Here is a 20,561-nt window from a genome sequence, read left to right as displayed (position 1 = left end):
TACCAGTGGGGAGAGGGAAAGGAGGAGAGGCAAAGGGAGGGGAATGGGATTAAGAGGTAAAAACTATTATGTATAAAACAAGTTACAAGGATATACAGTACAACACAGGGAATATAGCCAATATTTTACAATGACTATAAATGGAGTATAACCTTTAGAAATTGTGAACTGCTTTACTGTAACCTATAATTTTTATATAATATTATACAGCAATTATACTTCAATAAAGAAATGTAAAAATCAATTTTAAAAATTAAAAAATTAAAATAAAAAAATACTTTATTGCTAAGAAATGCTAATCATCATCTGAACCTTCAGCAAGTTATAATCTTTTTGTTAGTGGAGGGTCTTGCCTCCATGTTGATGGCTGCTAACTGACAGGGGTGGTGGTTGCTGAAGGTTGGGGTGGCTGTGGCAATTTCTTAAAATAACAATGAAGTTTGCCACATCAACTGACTCTTCCTTTCAGAAACAATTTCTCTGTAACATGCAATGCTGATAGTGTTTTACCCACAACAGAACTTTTTTCAAACCTGGAATCAGTCCTCTCAAACCCTGACACTGCTTTATCAACTAAGTTGATGTAACATTCCAAATCATTTATTGTCATTTAAATCATCTCCCCAGCATCCTCACCAGGAGCAAGTTCCCTCTCACAAAGCCTCTTTCTTTGCTCATCCATAAGAAGCAATTCCTCATCAATTAAAGCTTAGTCATGAGATTTCAGCAATTCTTTCACATCTTCAGGCTCCACTTCTAATTCTAGTTATTAGTCTTGGTATTTACATCACATCTGCAGTTACTTCCTTCACTGAAATCTGGAACCCTTGAAAGTCACCCATAAGGACTGGAGTCAACTCCTTCTATACTCCTATTAATATTGATATCATATCCCTTCCCATGAATCACAAGTGGTCTTAACGGCATCTAAAATGGTGAATCCTTTCCTTTTCAATTTACTTTGCCCAAATCCACAAAAGGAATCATTATCTATGGCAGCTTTAGCCTTTTGAAATGCATTTCTTAAATAATAAGACCTGCAAGTTAAAAGTACTCCCTGACCCATGGGCTGCAGAATGGATGCTGGGTTAGCATGAAAAAAACATTCATTTCATTGTGCATCTCCATCAGAGCCCTTGGGTGACCACGTGCATTGTGAATGAGCAGTAATATTTTGAAAGGAGTCTTTTTTCCTGAGCAGTAGGTCTCTACTATGGGCTTAGAATATTCAGCAAACCATGTTGTAAACAGATGTGCTGTTATCCAGGCTTTGTTGTTCCATTTATGGAGCATTGGTAAATGAGCATTGGCTTCAATTTCAAGTCACCAGCTGCATTAGTCCCTAACATGCTTTGAAGCTTTGAAGCCAGGCATTTTCTCCTCTCTAGCTATGAAAGTCCTAGATGGCATATTCTTCAAGTATAAGGCTGTTTTGTCCATAATGAAAATCTACTGTTTATTGTAGTTACCTTCATTAATTATCTTAGGTCTTTTGGAGAACTTGCTGCAGCTTCTACATCAGCACTTGCTGCTTCACCTTGCACTTCTGTTATGGAGATGGCTTCTTTCCTTAAACCTCACAAACCAACCTCTGCTAGCTTGAAACTTTTCTTCTGCAGCTTCCTCACCTCTCAGCCTTCATGGAATTGAATACAGATTGGGCCACAGTCTGGAATTAGGCTTTGGCTTAAGGGAGTGTTACAGCTGATTAGATCTTCTATCCAGACCCACTAAAACTTTCTCCATATCAGCAATAAGGCTGTTTCACTTTCTTATCATTTGTGTGTTCACTAGAGTAGCACTTCTGGTTTCCTTCAAGACCTTATCCTTTGCATTCACAACGTGGCTACCTATTTGGCACAAGAGGCGTAGATTGTGGCCTATCTTGGCTTTTGACATGTCTCCCTCACTAAGCTTAATCATCTCTAGCTTTTGATTTAGTCAGAGATGTGCAACTCTCCCTTTCACTTGAACTCTTAGGGGCCACTGTAGGGTTATTAAATGGCCTAATGTTAGTATTATTGTGTCTCAGGGAGTAGGGAGGCCCAAGAATAGAGATGGGGGAACAGCCGGTCAGTGGAGCAGTCAGAGCACACGTAATACTTACCAATTAAGTTTGCTGTCTTATATGGGTGTGGTCGTGGCACCACAAAACAATTACAATAATAACATCAAAGATCACTGATCACAGATCACCATAACAAATATAACAATAATGGAAAATTTTGAAATTGCAAGAATTACCAAAATGTGACACAAAAGACACGAAGTCAACAAATGCTGTTGGAAAATGGCGCCAATAGACTTGTATGAAACACAGTTGCCACAAACCTTCAATTGTAAAACACGGAGTATCTGCAAAGCACAATAAATCAAAGTGCTATGGAATAAGGCATGCCTGTACTGTTCACATAAAATATTCTTGAGAAATATAAAAGAACAGAGGTTAGCAAACTATGACCCATGGACCAAATCCAGGCTAACATGTTTTTGTAAGTAAAATTTTGTTAAGACACAACCATGCTCATTCATTTATGTATTATCTATGACTGCTTTCGTGCTACAATAGCAGTTGTATGGCTGCAGGAAGAGCCACCTAGCCCACGAAGTCTAAAATATTTTCTCCCTGATCCTTTACAGAAAAACTCTGCCAACTCCATACTAGACTAGAGACTAAGCTTCAATCAGCTAAAAGAAAACTGGAAAATTTTGGCAAAAGGACAAAGGGCAAGCATTTCATATAATTGTACGGCTAATATTAAAACAAGGGTGGAATCAATTTCCATTAGGAAAATACAGGTTGCAATCCTGATACCAAAGAAGACTTCAAGCTAAAAAGCATTAAACAAGATAAAGAAGGACACTTTATAAGGTTAAAGCCACATGCTCATTTTGGAATAGAGCAGGGGAATACATACCACACTTTAAGGATGCTGTTAGGTGTGACATCACCAAAGTGGTGGAATAGGGAATTCCAAAACTCCAAACCTCTACAAAAGTAACAAACTGACAAAAACTGTCAGATTCAACTTTTTCAGAACTCTGAAATCTAATAAAAAACTTACAACAACCAGAGGAACACTTAAAGAAGAAAGAAGCCACAGAATTTTGGTGAGAGAGCACTTACCCATTCACCATCCTCCACTCTGCAGTTCAGCAGTGGCGGTGAAGATAACAGCCTACTTTCCTGGTGCAGTTTGCTAGTACCAGAGGGAGCAATATGGACCTTATTCTCAAAAACTTGTGATCATGTGTTTTGATCTGTCTTACAGCTCCCTGAAGGTTTGGCTCAAGAGCTTATCTTTGTTTTGCCTGTCTCAGAGTTTCCCCAGAACAGAAGTCATTTCCTGGGTAGCATTTGTTCAAAGTATTTAAAGGCAATGTGTTAGCTGCAGTCTCAAGGGATAAGGGATAACACTTGGGGATGAGGGATTATAGTTAGGGCAACCATTAGACAGACCAGAAATACCTGGGAAGGAAGAAGGTAGTAAATGAGATACTCATGGGGAAAGGGGCTTTTTAAAATTTCTGCATATTTTAGGAAATCTAAGCAGTCATGAGCATACTCAGGACTAGACAGACACCTGCTCTGAAAAGACCTGACAAGATCTTAAACTTCACCTCTTTCTGATCTTTGAGCTCCATGCAAAGAGAAAGTGAAGGCTAAGACTGAGTTGTAAATAGCCTCGCTAAGCATTGAAGGATGCCCCAACACAGAACAAATATACAGAACTGGGAGAGTTTGTTATTTGTTTTGCCCTAGGAATTAAGAAAATCTCTGTCAAGTAACTAGCTGTCCACTAAGCTAATGGGCCAGAGACTTCAGTCGCCATCCATGACAAAGAATACAGACTATAGAAATAGTTTAGAAGTCACTAAACATACCACAAAACCCCACAACAGCAACAACAACAAATGCTGGGGAGGGGGCAGAATCTGACTTTCAGTGTTGCCAACTTATAATATTCAAAATGGCAAGTTTTAACAAAAAATTACACAGCAGGCAAAGAAACAAGAAAATATGACCCATTTAAAGAAAAAAAAGAAATTAATAGAAACTGTCTCTGAGGAATTTCAGACCTTGGCATTATCAGAAATACTTTAACTGTTTTAAATATGCTCAAAGTTAAAGGAAATCACAGAGACCTAAAGGAAACCATGAGAATGTTGTCCCAACAAATACAGAATATCAATAAAGAATTGAGAATTATAAAAAAGAACCAAAGAGAAATTCTTAAGCAAAACAGTACGACTGAAATAAAAAATTTACTAGACGGGTTTGATAGTCAATTTGAAGAAGCAGAAGAAAGAATCAGCAAACTTGAAGATATGTCAACTGAGATTACAGAGTCTGAGAAGAAGAAAGAAAAAAGAAATAAACTGAGCCTAAGAGACTTGTGGGATACTCTCAAGCATGCCAACACACATATAATGGGAGACCCAGGAGAGGAGAGAAAAGGGGTCAAAGAATAACTGAAGAAATAATGGCCAAAATTTTCCCAATTTTGATGAAAAACGTCTACCTACACAACCAAGAATCACAACAAACTCCAAGAAGAATAAACTCAAAGAGATCCACAGCAAGACAAATTATAATCAAATTGTCAAAAATCAAAGAGAATCCTGAAGCAAGAAAATCATGTGCAATCATCACATGAACGGCTCAGTAACATTAACAGCTGATTTCTCATCAAAACCATAAAGGCCAGAAGATAGTGGGATGACATATTCAAAGTGCTAAAAGAAAAAACTGCCAACCAAGGATTCTATATTCAGAAAATCTATGTTTTTTGCAAGATAAAAAAATTCTGGAGACTGGTTACACAACGTCAATATACTTAACATTACTAAACTGTACACTGAAAAACAGTTAAGATGGTAAAGTTTATGTTATGTGTATTTTATCACAATTAAAAATAAATTTTTAAAAATAAGGAGAAATTAAGACTTTCCAGATAAAAACTGAGGTAGTTGACCTGCCCTACAATGAAACATTACAGGAAATCCTACAGGTTGAAATAAAATCTAGATAGTAACTCAAAAGCATAAAAAGAAGTAAAAAACACTGGTAAAGTTAGCTACAGGTAAACATAAAAGCCAGTACTATTGCATTTTTGGTTTGTAAAAAAAAGGTTTTTTTCTATATGATCTGAAGCCACATTCCACAATGTAGATATATAACCTATGACTACAATTAGGATAAAAATTAGTAAAATGAAAAGTGAAATTAAAAGACTGAGGCATAATGACTACAATTTATATAACTGAGATCTCCCATACTTTATTCTAAATCAGATATCTCTAATTTGTATTTCACAAGGAAAAGATCCAGAATTGAGCTCAAATCCAAGCATACTGGGAAGATCACCAGCCACAGAGTCAAGATACCAAAAGTTTATATTGTTAGCTCTGCTAATAATTTTCAGTGTCATTTACTAACTTCTGTGGTCCTTGAGTTCCCCATTTGTGAAATGGGGAGGATACAACAATATGATAAAAATTTATATGAAAGAAAAAAAGAAAATAGTTGATTGAAAATTCTTTAATTCCTTAATAAAGTAATAAATCTGAAGTATAATCATTATTACTACTGTCAGCATGCATAAGCAGTTTCTTTATTTACCTGATGATGTTGGATGTTTCTTATGTTGCATGAAAAATTTTGGTAGAGCAGAAACTTATCGATATCTTTTTCATTTACTTTTTTTGAGGACACCTTTGCCAGAGATGACTGGATACAAATATATCTATTTTGGCACCTGTTCAGATACACAAATATTCAAACATTAAGTAGTTACTAATACGTGCTTTAGTAAAGAAGCACGTTATATAGAAACAAGATTAGCAAAAATCTGAATGTGATTTACCAAATGAGGTTTTTTTTTAAATGATGCTCAACTATAAAAATGTTATTAAACCATCAAAAGAGGACTCCTCGCCTATTCATGCTAGTAGCATAGGTGCTCCTATATAAATATGCTATTTATATATCACCAATCCTCCCATAAAATGAGTTCAGACACTATCTGCAGTTACACCAGATATCTGGCCTAGATATTATTATGATATCTGGCCTAGATATCATCCTTTTCTAATCACTGAGTTAGGGACTCAGAACCAATTAAAAGCTAACAAGAAGGGAAATAAGATGATGTGTCAGGACAGCTTCCAATGACAATTTAGGAAACTGAACCAAAGTTCAGCAGTATAATTACTTACAAAAACACATTTAAAAACCTGAACAATTCTACTTCAACTCATTCCTGTGAGGGCCACTGAGAAAATAGAAAACTTCTCTCCCTTATATTAACAAAAACCCTGACAAGCAACAGTAGTCAACTGGTTCATCTCCACCTTTACTCTCCTCTGCACAGCTCACAGAGCTAGAGATGTGGAGAGAGAGGAAGAGCAGACCTCTGCCAAAACCCTGTTTCCTGAGACATAGAAGGAAAGGAAGAATAGAATACCTAAAAATAGGGTTTTTAAATAATACTTTTTTTAATGAGACATAAAATCCATAAGACCAAGTAGAGTTTAGGTCAAAGAGTTTTACTCTCTTATAAATTGGGACCATGATACCATGGATAAGCTGCTTTCTATATCAGCTAAAATTCATTTTGAGGTCAGCACTTTTAGCCATACCTGATATTAAACATTCTCAAGTTAACCCAACCACTGGTAAACAGAAAAAATGACATCTTATAAAATTAAGTACATACACCTCACTATGTTTAAAAAGCAATGCCACCTACTCTAAACGGTTATGAATCTCTCTCTAGCATATACTGCATAATGCAGTGGTTTTTAAACTGTGTTCCTCAGAGGCCTCTGCTGAGGTGCTTCAGGATAAGGAGGATGAATAGGCAGTGTTCCAGTCTCTCTGCCCAGAATCCAATTAAAGCCACTTTACTTTTATGTTTTATGTATTCGGGTTCTGTTGTTTGAGCAAAGAGCTCTGCTACTAAAAAAATTTAAAAATTTTTAAAAGTCTGAAAATAAAGTTTTTAATGAACACTGGAGTTAGCATTAACTGTGTGACCCTTAACAGCATGAGTCCATAAAGCAGAAAACTCTCTGAGAGTTACTCACAATTTCCGAATGAAGTCAAGCGTGTCTTTGTCTTTGGCAATCATGTCTGCTAAAATATGCTGCACTCCTGTTTCAATATCCTGGAGTGCTGAAAGCCCTTTAGAGGAATGGTAAGAGGGAAAAGAAAATCAAGAACTACAGTTTGATTTTTAAATCTAATAACTAAATCACAATAAATTTATTCCAGTCAAAATAAAACCTTAAATTGACAAACTTAAGACAAAAGTATCATAGTAGTGAGTAGCTGCCCCCAGCAACAAAAGCAAGTCTCCAAAAACAGTAATATAGGACCTTAACATACCATATAACCTAGTGGTAAAAAATGCAGCTCTGGAGCCAGCTGCCTGGTCTAATCCTGGTAGGTGGCTCCACCATGTACCAAATGTGTGACCCTGGGCAAGTAACTTGTTCTCTCTGTGCCTCAGTTGCCTATAAAAATGGAATAATAATAGTATCTACTTCATGAAGCATCTACAAATATTAAGCATGGTTATAGGAAACATATTAATAGAGTCATATCCCAAGGTATACTACTTCATTCCAGTTATAAAAATTCTTCTTTGCAAGTAATTTTATTAATATTCCTATTTGGGCTTATGAGGCATTTATTCAATGACGTATTTAAATTTCTCAAATCTCAAATGAACACAAAACAAGAGTCATTGTGTGGCTGCTCATCTTCACAGCTGAACTGTCTATCAATGGCACATGAAGTTCTCATCAAGTGCTTTCAGTTTGCTAGTTTACAGCAGTGTGTCTTGTACATTATGGCCCTTGCAATATCAACTTATATACTGAGAGAGATCATTTGCAGTGCATTCTTTCATTTCTTTTGTCTTTATTATTCTATTTCCATTAAAGCTTCTTTTTTTCCTTGCATTAAAGCTTGATTACTCAAGCACTGAGTATCATAAGTATGTTTTTCTTTGGCACACGGGCTTAGTTGCTCCGTGGCATGTGGGATCTTCCTGGAGCTGGGATGGAACCCGTGACCTCTGCATTGGCAGGCGGATTCTTAACCACTGCGCCACCTAGGAAGCCCCAGATAAGTATGTTTTTCTGAGGGTATGGTTTTAACAAGTAACAAGTACAAAAGACAAAGAACAGGAGGATAGACGGAGTAATTAATAAAGAGAAAATGTCTTGTTGGGTTGTGTTATAACTGATCTTAACTAATGATGTAACTGCATTTATTTCAAAGAAATTTAAAGAAAGAAATTTGGCCACTGAAATTAATAGGAATCCTGTTTACATTTTAAGAGAGTTTCCCTGTGAGGGAATTTTCAGGAACAAATTACCTTTGAAAGGTGGAAGATTGTATATGTAAAGACGTAGAACAGCTGTGGCACACAGTAAGCAGTCAGTAGGTGTCTGCTCCTGTGTTAGCTTTCTCGCCAAATCAGGCCTTATCCTAGAAAACCACTCACTATGTACTCATTCCTGGAGTGCAAAAGTACCTCATAGCATCATTACCCAAAATTTACTGAGAATACCAGGGTGAGAAGTCAGTAGTAAAGATGGAGCCTACAATGAGATCAATTAATGAGAGAGAGCAGAAAGAGGAAATTATAGATTTTGCAATTATAACAAAGGGCTTTTGAAAAGCCCACATCATTTAGGGGAATATGTATTTAATGAACCTTATGTAATTGAAATTATGCGAGAACTCTAGAACAATGTACTGTAAAGTATAGTCTAAGGACCCTAAAATAAAATCACACTAGGTAATTGCTAAAAATATAGACTCTAGACTGTGGTATTTTATTGTTTTGTAGAGCATCCTAGATGACTCTGATACTCTTAAAAGTTTAAAGAAACCACTGCTAGTGAGGTGGCCTGAGCTTTCTCTAGAGCTCTGGTTCTCAATGGGAGGCAGAAATGTTCAGTCATTCAGGAAGCTTATCCAAATTACAAACCCCCTCTCAGTCCAACTAGGGAGAGAGAGGACTGGAAAAGAATCTTGTGTGTTTTGAAAAAGGACCTTCTCCCATCAGCGAGAATTGCTCATTGGGGCTTAATACAGCTGAGGATAACAGGAGTTCAAAAAGTTTAGCACCTCAGTAAAATCAGGAGAAAATTATGTCCAGAAATCCAGAAAATCATATCCCTTGCCTTGCAATGAAAGCTTTACAGCTACGCACTCTTCCACAACTTCCACAACCTCCACAACTACAACAAAAATTGAAGGGCCAACATTTCTCTTCACTTTATCTGCACTAACGCCACCTTGTCTTGCATACAACGGGGCAATAAGCTACTCCTCCTTATATAGGGATATTCTAGATCTTCTAGGATGTAGCCCATCTGTGGCACAGCCTCTTTTTGATTCAGATCAAATTCTTGTTGGTCTGTGGTAAGTAAAGTGTCTTCCAGCAGGGGAAAAAAACACTGAAATATCTGGTTTCTTAAATACTTCTTTGAGGAATGATGGGAATAAGGAAAACACTTGAGAAAAACAGTAATAGAACAGAGGTGATCATGAGTGTGGACGTAGCATAAAGAACGAAGGGACACACCAAGCGAACTTCGAAAAGCAGTACCTAGCTTGTTTGGAATTGATTATAATCCTTCCACATTTATGATCAGAATAAAAGAAAGAGGGAGAAAAGCAAACAGAAAGTCCTGATATGTGTGCTAGTACTACTGTAACTGTGCTGGTTCCTGACCTACCCCATTATCAGAAGTATCACCTGTGCCCATCATCAGGTAGTCCATGAGCATCACCATATAGGACAATTAAAAGATATAAGGTTATCAGACCTACCTAGTAGGAACTCAGTACGTGTGTGAACTAAGGAAAACTTTGTACCAGAGGAGGTGAAGAGTAGAAGGAAAGGAAATAGACCAGAAGAGAAAAATAAAAACAGACCATAAATCATTATGCATATAACACTCTGAAAGCTCCAACATTTGATTCTAATAAAATATACCATCACAGGGCACAGAGAGTTCCCACTGTGCTAACCTTAATGCTTGGCTGTACAGTCTCAGCTAATATTAAAATGTTAAAGTTGCAACCATTTGAAAATATCACAAAAAGTACACATTAAAAAAATTAAACGAATTTTACTCATTTCAACCCATCTCCAAATTCAAATAAAACCAACTTGCTTTTTCTTTTCATTATTGCCCTTTTCAATACAGATATCAGAACGTGTGTCTTTGTGTGCGAGCAGATATTCATGTTTTCAGACACAAATACTCAATTTTTTAATTGCAAATTCACGTTTGCCACGTTATTTAAAACAAACACAGGTTTTGCTAATTCTCTACAGTTTAGTACATCCTGTAGGTTTTGTTATCAGAGACTGCCCCCTACAGACGCTCTCCCAGCCTAAAGAACAGAAGGTCAAAAGGAACAAGAATGAGAGCAGTGATCACCAGAGCATCAATCTCCCCATTCAATCCTATCAGAGCACTCTCTGAAAAAAGCCACTCTTACTCAAAAAGCTCTCACTCCACGGCTCATTTTGACAATAAAACCAACATACCTTGGCATGTATCAGCTGTCACTTTCCCTAGGTTTTTCTTAGAAATATCCCTCCCTCACCCCCTTCCCTTCCTCTCTCATTCTCTTCCGTGCACGCACACATACAAAGTGATAGAAGATACATTTCAGAAAAAGACAAATACTTTAGTCCTGGAGAGTAGAAGTGTGGGAGTAGGACTTCACTTTATAATTCATGTCTGTCCAAATTATTGAAATTGTTAGAGTAGATATAACTTTTATAATTAAATAAATTTTTAGAAATAGAATAAAAGTTTTAAAAGACAATACAGTATGATCTTTATAACCTTGGGTGTAAAGGGAATTCTTTAAAATGAAAAAAAAAAAGCAATTATCTTAAAAGATTAACAAAATTGAAAAGATGAATAAATTAACTATGATAAAACTAAGACCTTCTACTTACCAAAAGATGGCATAAAGAAAGTGAAAAGAGAAGTTACAAGCTGGGAGAAAAGATCTGTAACACATATAACTGAGAAAGAATACCTAAAAAATACTTATAAATTAATAAGAAAAAAGATAAAAAGCACAATAGAAAAATGAGCAAAAGACTAGAACAGGCACTTCATCGTAAGAAGAAAGCTGAATGGCTAAGCAGGAGGTATAGTGGGATTTGTTTTATTACAATGATTTACTCTTTATATGCTTTAATATTCTTTTGTATTGTCATTACCTAATGAAACAATTTTTTAATCTAAGTTTTCAAATTAAAGAAAGAAAGAAACAGGAGCAACCTCTTTAAGTAAAACCGGTACCTTTAACATTGGGTCTAACATAAGAGAGCAGATTGAGCTCCCCTGGATTCTCAAGCAGTGTCCTGGCTGCTCCTTCTAATCCCAACTGCTTTGCTCTCTGGGCTTTGGTGCCTTTGCTCCCAGTTTTATACGGTGCTGACTAGAAAAAAAAAAGTCAGAAAACATACCAAATCATCCTATTTTAAAAAGCAGAAGTTAAAATTAGGACACAAAATTAGAGGACATGTGAGAATGCTAAAGACATCCTCTTCTCAACCCTTTCCTCTTCTTTCAGAGATGAATTAATACTAACAGAAAATATGAGTTGTATGAAGATGGTTGTTCCTTATCAGACTCTGTTCTTTTCCACATGCTAACACTTAGCTATTTGCTTGGATTCACTCAATCCTACAAACAGTGCTTGGACTGCCAAGACTGCAAGTCCTCAACTCAAGCAAGCTTCTCTAAAAGACGTCCACACACAACACTTCTACTTCTTAGTCCACATTCACTCCTCAACCTGCTGCCATCTGACATCTCCTTCCACACACCTTGCTGAAAGTGGTGTCACAAAGATCCACAATGACCCTCTAATTACCAAATATACATTTTTCAGTCCTTGTCTTGCCAAACCTCCCTGCTATATTTAATTACTTAACCGTTGATCATTACCTCCTTCTATGACTCTCTTCCGTAATATTCTATGGGTATCATGATCTCCTGTTTCTGTTCATACTTCTCTGACTCTTCTTTCCATGTCTTCTTCTTAGGCTCTCCCTTCTGCCATCACGCTTCAAAAGCTAGTGTTCCTCAATGGTCTATCCTGACCTGCTTACCCCATGATCTCTCCTTGCATGAAATCTTCCATTTTCATGGTTCCAAATACACCTATATGCTGAAGACACTCATATTTATATCTCTAGCTCAGCACTCTCTCTTAAGCTTCACACTTGTTACCTGCTCTCCTTTTCCCCCACTCAACTGGGAATTCCTTGAAGACAAGGAGTATATATTAGTCACCCTTGTAAATCCAAATGCCTAGCACAAAAAAGCACTTTATTTATTGAAAAAAAGAATATTTTGTTGAACTGAATAATGATGGTGGCTGATGACTTTAGCTTTTTATTTCTAGCTCTTCTTTAACTATAGAAAGACCCAAATCATCATACACTCAGGTAGGTATTACATTAAAAGATAAAAACGGTTCCTTACCACGTGTTCTAGTTCTTCAAAAGTTTTACAGTTCAGCAAGGCTTTTAACAAGCACTCAGACATCTTCCCCTCCTTCTTAATTTTTTGGATTGTACTATGAGCCTTCTTTGCAACAGCCCTGAAAATAAAAACTATTGTAACGTACAAGACCTATATGTTAAAACTTTCTCTTTGAAGCCACAGCAAACTTACAGAAAAGTTGTAGGTAAGGTAAAAAGAACTTTTTTGCCCCTCATAACCAGCTGAGAAGTTACCATCATCCCCAAATACTTCAGTATGCACTTTCTATACACAAGAATCTTCTCCTATAACCATCAGAAGCAAGTAATTAAAACTGATATTCTAAAATTGATATAGTATTGATACATTATATTCTAACCCTCAGACTTCATCCACATTTCACCAATTGTTCCTATAATGTCCTTGATAGTGAATTCAGCTAAGAATGGGTTTTATGTAATTGCTATGTGTCTACAGTCTCCTTCAAGCTGAAATAGCAGTTCGGTCTCTTCTTAATTTTCAAAACCTTGATACTTTAGAATGTATTAATTATAGTCTCTCATCCTATTTCATTACCTGTTACTACTTATAATTTCTGCCTAATAATGGTATTGGTAAAATGATGGGCAAAAGTTTAGAGAGATGATAATATAAATTACTAAAGATGATTGATGGAAAAGAAAACTAACTCTACCTATGGAAAAAACAAAAACAAAGGCAGAAGATTATAATTTAAAGAGAAAGAATACGCAGTCCTTAGATCACACCCCTGTATCTTTTATATTCCCAGTAGTCCAAGACTATTTTCAGAGTCTGAAGCCTACCAGGGTTATTTTGACAAAAGGCCAATGCCCTATTGGCTTGCACATAGGGATAGGAGAGGCATCCTTACAGAAAACACAGGAAGCTTCTCACTATCCATAATCATAACCATTTTTTAACTCACTTTTTTAACAGTGACCCTCAGTAAGAAATATATTTTACCCTGTAATCTGGTATACATATACACATATATAATTTCATATTTAATAAAATATGATAGTTTCATGAAACAATATTTACCTTTACCAAAGAAACTGCACTCATATTTTCTATTCTCCATTTCACTTTTGTTAAAGTGGTAATGACCTATTAAATTAGTTTCACTACTCATTTATAAGTAACAACAGATTGAAAACCTATGCTCTAGTTATAGAAAAAGCTGAGCTTAAGAAAAATAAGCCAAAGCAATCTTGAGGGAAAAAAAGGAGCTGGAGGAATCAGACTCCTTGACTTCAGACTATACTACAAAGCTACAGTAATCAAGACAATATGGTACTGGCACAAAAACAGAAATATAGATCAATGGAACAGGACAGAAAACCCAGAAATAAACTATGGTCAACTAATCTATGACAAAGGAGTCAAGGATATGCAGTGGAGAAAAAGCAGCCTCTTCAATAAGTGGTGCTGGGAAAACTGGACAGCTACATGGAGAAGAATGAAATTGGAACACTCCCTAACACATACACAAAAATAAACTCAAAATGGATTAAAGACCTAAATGTAAGGCCAGAAACTATAAAACTCCTAGAGGAAAACAGAGGAATAACACTCTTTGACATAAATCACAGCAAGATCTTCTTTGACCCACCTCCAAGAGTAATGGAAATAAAAATAAATAAGTGGGACCTAATGAAACTTCAAAGCTTCTGCACAGCAAAGGAAACTATAAGCAAGACAAAAAGACAACCCTCAGAATGGGAGAAAATATTTGCAAATGAATCCACAGACAAAGGATTAATCTCCAAAATATATAAACAGTTCATCCAGCTCAATATCAAAAAAACAAACAACCCAATCAAAAAATGGGAAGAAGACCTAAATAGGCATTTCTCTAGAGAAGACATACAGATGCCCAAGAGGCACATGAAAAGCTGCTCAACATCACTCATTACTAGAGAAATGCAAATCAAAACGACAATGAGGTATCACCTCACAGCGTTAGATTGGGCATCATCAGAAAATCTACAAACAATAAATGCTGGGGAGGGTGTGGAGAAAAGGGGATGCTCTTGCACTGTTGGTGGGAATGTACATTGATACAGCCACTATGGCGAACAGCATGGAGGTTCCTTGAAAAACTAGAGTTACCATATGACCCAGCAATCCCACTACTGGGCATATACCCAGAGAACACCATAATGCAAAAAGACACATGCACTCCAATGTTCACTGCAGCACTATTTACAATAGCCAGGACATGGAAACAACCTAAGTGTCCATCAACAGATGAATGGATAAAGATGTGGTACATATATACAATGGAATACTACTCAGCTGTAAAAAGGAATGAAATTGGGACATTGGAGAGTTATGGATGGACCTAGAGACTGTCATACAGAGTGAAGTGAGTCAGAAAGAGAAAAACAAATATCGTATATTAACACATATATGCGGAATACAGAAAAATGGTACAAATCAACCAGTCTGCAAGGCAGAAATAGAGACACAGATGTACAGAACAAACATATGGATAACAAGTGGGGAAAGTGGGGGGGGGGGGGGGGGTGTTGGGGTAGGATGAATTGGGAGATTGGGATTGCTATACACACATTACTAATAAGAAAAAAATACATCAAATTGTATACTTTAAATATATGCAGTTTATTGTATATCAATTGTATCTCAATAAAAGTTCTTAAAGAAAAAAAGAAAAGAAAAAAAAAGACCATACCTCATTACCAAAAAGAAGTTTCTGTACGACATAAAAAAGATATTCTAAGCCCTAGTCAATGCCACCACTTACTTGGAAAAATATTCCTTTACTAATATTTAATGTATTCCTCTATTAACAGACACCCAGAGAATGAACTCTGTTGTAGCTGAAATGCTTTTTAGAGAAGAAGAAAATAATAATAGTAATCTTGACATAAAGCTCCTATTGGTCCCCCACCTGATCAAAAATTGGTAGAGTACCTTTAATTTTTTTAAGTAAATTATTCTTGCTTGTGACACTTTCCCTAATTTCAGATCCCAAAACCCTGAGATTTTCTTCATTACTTTGCTTTCAACCAAACAGAAAGCTTACTTCAGAATTTGCAAACTACTGGACTTCTAGATGTGGTCTGTAGATAATCTGTTTGACCCAGATATTTTTTTACATAAAAATTCAGATTACCAGTTTTTCAAAAATAGGAAGATCCAGCAATCTGGGTAGCGAACCGCACATGTTATAATCTGCTGGAGATGAGTAGCAGCTGCCTCTCTTAGACAGGACTTGAGATCTCCAGTTTGCATCCCTTTGTATTTGATTATACTAGCCTGGCCCTGGATGATGTGAATCTGAAACCACTTGATTAACTACTCATTTATATTTCTGGGTTGACTAATTGATATTGCCTTTCAATGAAACATAACTTTCCACATATTAGCATTTAAATCTTCCCGGCACTAAAAGAAATTCAACAAAAGGGGTAGAAATGTTAGTGAGATGGAAGTTTCTTCAAAATCACAGAGGCTTATTAGGCTTGTTCTAAAAATAACCCTTAGTGCTTTTAGAATGGCTTGATGGTCAGATTATATCCAATTTAAATCATACCCTTGTTGAAGAACACAGCACTTGGCATGTAGGAGACATGCAATAAATAAATGAATGGTGAAGAGTGTTTTAATAAACTCTACTGAATAATACAGTTAGACTCTTACAATCTTTATATGTTTATTTCTGAGTTATAATAAATCCAGAGGAATAATTTTTTGAGTGCTTTCCACTCTATAACCATACAAAACTTACAATCCACTGACATTAAATTGCCATGTCCTATAAAAGACTAGAAAAAGGAAATATATATATTTCCTACCAAATTCTATACAGCCAAAGAACTCTCCATTTATGGACTTCACAGTATTAAGAGGACAGTTTTATGTAAGCTATTGAAGATTTAGATTAAAGTGTATTTTTCTGAGTTACCTGCTGGTAGTTCTAATTTTGCCATTATGCAAAAATCATTTTTATTAAGAAAGACGACATTCAAACTCATAGGCACACACTCTTAATAACTCAAACCACCTTTTACAGATGGTGGTTTGCCCAAGTTATACATGAACACACCAGCAGAGGAACTCTGCACACCCTTAAATAAGTAAAATGAGCTGGCTTCCTCTGTCAGAAGGGACTATATCCAGATTACAATAAATCAAGGAAACAAAATACTGGAATTGTCAAAATATACTATCATTCACTTCCTCTCATTAGCTCTTTCCCCTTACACACCCTCTTTCCCCTTACACAAAGCTCATCCCTTCCCAGGTTTCTTACCGTAGCTCCTCTAGAGTTTGCTGAACTTCTCTCAAGGAATCAGCATCAAGGTTATTAATAAGCTCTTTTCGATAACGTATAATGAAGGGAATTGTGTTATCATCATTAAAGAGACGAATAATGTTGGCACAAACCCAAAGTTCAACATCAGTTCTCTCAGATAAAACCTGCAAATTAAGGATATTTAGCGATTTAAAACTCTGAAAATTAAACATCTATATTATAGCACATGGTTTCAAATACAGCATTAAATGTTCTCTAGTTACTCAAAACAAACTGCTGTGGTTTTAAAAAAAAGAAAAGAAAATTATATGAAATATATGTATATGACAATCATAGAATAGTCATTTCACTAATTCAATAAAATCCAATTGAAACCACTCTGCATTATCTAAATTCTACCAGGCTCAATGAGATATGCATTTTTCATCTCTCAGATTGGCACCAAAGATCAAGGAGTTGGTAACTCACTGTCCTGGCAAAAGTGATGAGAAAAGGTACTTTCAACTATTGCTAGTGAGAAAGTACAATGGTACACATAACCTCTGGAGGAAGAACAATTTGGCATTATCTATCAAAATTTACAATGCGTAAACTCTGTGACCCAGCAGTTACACTCTTGGAAATTTGTTCTGATATATTTATATCTCTGGAAAATGATATTACTTACAGTGACATGTTTTAAAGAACTTTTTCCAGTATGGTAGAAGTCAGCAAAAAACCAGTCTACAATGGGGAACTGGTAAATAAATTATGATATGCCCATGGAGCAGAATACCACACAACTTACTCTTATATGAACTGATATGGAATGAATTACAAGAACTTGGAGCACGGCTTAGTTTAGGGAAAGGTAATTGGTTGGCTTATAGCTAGGGCAGGAAGATCCTTCTGTGTCTTTGGAATTTTGTATCATTCCCATATACTACATACTCAAAATAATTATTTTTTAAAAAACAAGTCTATAGGTTTCAGCAAAAAAGTACAAGCAAGCAGAAAAGTTTAGAGAAGTCAGCCTGGAGAAGAGAAAAAATAAAATGCAATTTCAGTGACCATTCTCAAAACCTAAGAGGATTTTTTTAAAGCAAATCATGAAAGGCATACGCTTTATTATTATTTCAATCTTGATGTTCAAGGTATGCCAAAAATACAAGAAAAAAATTCAAAAATTATTAAAGAATGAACATGATCAACTGCTTAACAAAATCAATACACATATATATTACCATGTGTAAAATAGATAGATAATAGGAAGCTGCTATATAGCACAGGGAGCTCAGCTGGGTGCTCTGTGATGACCCAGAGGGATGGGATAGGGGGTGGTGGTAGGAGGGTGGCTCAAAAGGGAGGGGAGATGTGTATACACACAGCTGATTCACTTTGTTCTACAGCAGAAACATTGTAAAGCAATTATACTCCAATAAAAAAAATCAGTCAATATATAAAAGAGACTGAATTTCAAAACTACAGATGAAATAAATGGCTGAACTCCAGAGACTATCGAGGATACTCTCATTCCTCTGTGCACCTGAAATCCTGAGGCCTACATCTTATCACCCATTCGGAGAATGCCAGCTCCACATCTCCAGCCCTAGCTCTCTTCCACATGAGCACCAGACTCATTTAGGCAGCTACCTGACCTACCTCTTGAAATCCTATTAGGCATCTCAAACTCTGAACTTGCAAAAGTGATTTCCCTCTCAAACTTCTTCCTCTTCCAGTTTTCCCCTTATGTCCATTCAAATACCAGTTCAGGCCTGAAAACTAAGAGTCTTCAACTCTTTTGACTCCTTTAACTCTTAAATCTACTCCATCGTAAGAGTCAATCAACTGTAGTGGCAAAATATTTCTTTAGTCTATCACTGCTCTGCATGTCTTCCCCACAGTCCAGTCTAGTTCAAGCCAGGATTACTGCAATTGCCTTTTACTATGCTTCTTGCATCCACTCCAATCTCATCTATGTCAATTCCCATAAAACCACAAGAATTATCTTTTCAAAATATATACTGGATCATGTCACCTGACTAGTCAAAACCTTTCAATGGTTTCCCATAGCATTTATAATCCAAAGCCCTTACCATGACCCAAGAAACACTGGCCTCCCTCTCCAACCTCATCTTATTCAGTCTTCCCCTCATTGGAAGCCAGCCCCAAAGGGCTGCTCCTAGAACAGTGTTCATTTCCTAGAACAAGCCCAGTTGCTTCCCTCTTCAGAGGTCTTCATGAGGCTGCTCTATCATTCAGAAATGCTCCTCTTGCTTGGTGTTATCCCTGACCCCTACAAATCAGATTCATTAGTATTTTCTCCCTCAAACCTGTACCTCTTCCTGTTTCCTATTCCAGTCAACATCATCTCCTACCACAGAAACCTTAGAGGATACTGCGGTTATCTCCCCCAACAATACCTCCCCGTTATGTAGCAGCTTTGTGGCTACAGAACACTTGACCTCAACTCCACCTCCACAGCATTTTGTTCAGTAACCAGTCATTTTAGAATTACAACAGCCAGAGTGTGGCCAGAGAGATTAGTCCAGTCAGCGTGAAGCTCAAGATCTGGCCTAGAACTCTGGTCCCAGGTACAATTTCTTCCTCTGGAGAAACAGTTTATACAAGTAGATTCTTGAAGCTGGATGGTAGTGCTAAAAGAATTGTACAGAGACTGTTGCAGTGCACTTAGGTAACTTTTGTGTTACCTAAGTCAATAAATCTCCTTTATTGTTTAAGCCAGTTCGAGATGGGTTTTCTCTTATTGCAACCAAAAGCATTCTAATCAATGTCCTCAGTTTCACTGTGTGTTCTCAATCCCATTCATCTAACCTGTCACCAAGGAAGCAAACTGAACTTCTAAAATGTCTGTTCTTTCCCCTCAAGTTCCCTTTCTATTATCTTCTTTTACCTGAACTACAGAGCAGTTTTTTTTGTTCTCAACCTCTCTGTATTACTACTGATTATATTTCTAAAACACATATATAAGTCCTTTATTTTTTTCCTCTTTTTCTTCTTTTGAACATAAGCTCCAAAGACTCTTATCTAACTACCATTAAAAGTCCAACCATTGCAGCACAGTTTTAAAATCCCTTCCCAAGCCTGGTCTCAAACTTCACTGTCTTCGAGGAATAAACAATCTAGAAGGGAAGATAAAACATTAATGTAAGTAAGTACATATAAACAGAACACACCAGAGAATCAGTGGTATAATGTTTTCAAAGAAGAAAACGATCTCCCTGGTGAATCAAGGAAGGCTTGCTGCAGGGGTAGCATTTCAGCTGACCCTTGAAAGGCCAGATTCTGAAAGATGGACATAAGACATGAAAATGACAAAAATGCTCATTATTTTGGAACTGGGTGATCATTAGAACCCACAGGCTCCCACTATCCTAAACTAGCTCAGCGATTGTTAAGTAAAAGGGGCCCAAGACAGCTAAGACTCCAGACCCGCACCTGGATAGTACTAGGTCCTTACAAATCCAGAAGCATCATATGTGTTAAGGGGGTGTGTACTGCTGCTTATGAAAATTTGCTTCTTGAAATTAAGGATAATAAAACTACATACAAGCAGTCACAACTTTGGGGCCTCCAAATCACCCAATTTCTTCTGTCTTAATTCAGTCAAACATTTGTTTTAGCTCATATGATATGCCTATAACCATACCAAGCCAGTGATAAACAAAATGTAAAAAACCAAGTCCCTCTTGTCAAGAAGCTTATAAGCTAGAAA

The 20,561-nt window shown here is 36.5% G+C and overlaps 1 protein-coding gene across 6 annotated transcripts in view; it reads right to left on the bottom strand.

The window, feature by feature from the left end:
- Window positions 1–20,561, bottom strand: part of SRBD1 (S1 RNA binding domain 1) — a 215,745-nt gene that overhangs the window by 177,847 nt on the left and 17,337 nt on the right. For all 6 annotated transcript variants that reach the window (XM_057741939.1, XM_057741940.1, XM_057741944.1 and 3 more), the window contains exons 5-9: window positions 16,844–17,010; window positions 12,544–12,661; window positions 11,353–11,491; window positions 7,090–7,186; window positions 5,624–5,759 (exon numbers count right to left, since the gene is read on the bottom strand). In XM_057741939.1, coding sequence (XP_057597922.1) covers window positions 5,624–5,759; window positions 7,090–7,186; window positions 11,353–11,491; window positions 12,544–12,661; window positions 16,844–17,010 — 657 coding nt within the window. The remainder of the gene's footprint in view (window positions 1–5,623; window positions 5,760–7,089; window positions 7,187–11,352; window positions 11,492–12,543; window positions 12,662–16,843; window positions 17,011–20,561) is intronic.

The sequence above is a fragment of the Hippopotamus amphibius genome, chromosome 7 (assembly GCF_030028045.1).
Source record: "Hippopotamus amphibius kiboko isolate mHipAmp2 chromosome 7, mHipAmp2.hap2, whole genome shotgun sequence".
Taxonomy (NCBI): Eukaryota; Metazoa; Chordata; class Mammalia; order Artiodactyla; family Hippopotamidae; genus Hippopotamus; species Hippopotamus amphibius.
This window is presented reverse-complemented; position numbering and strand designations above follow the sequence as displayed.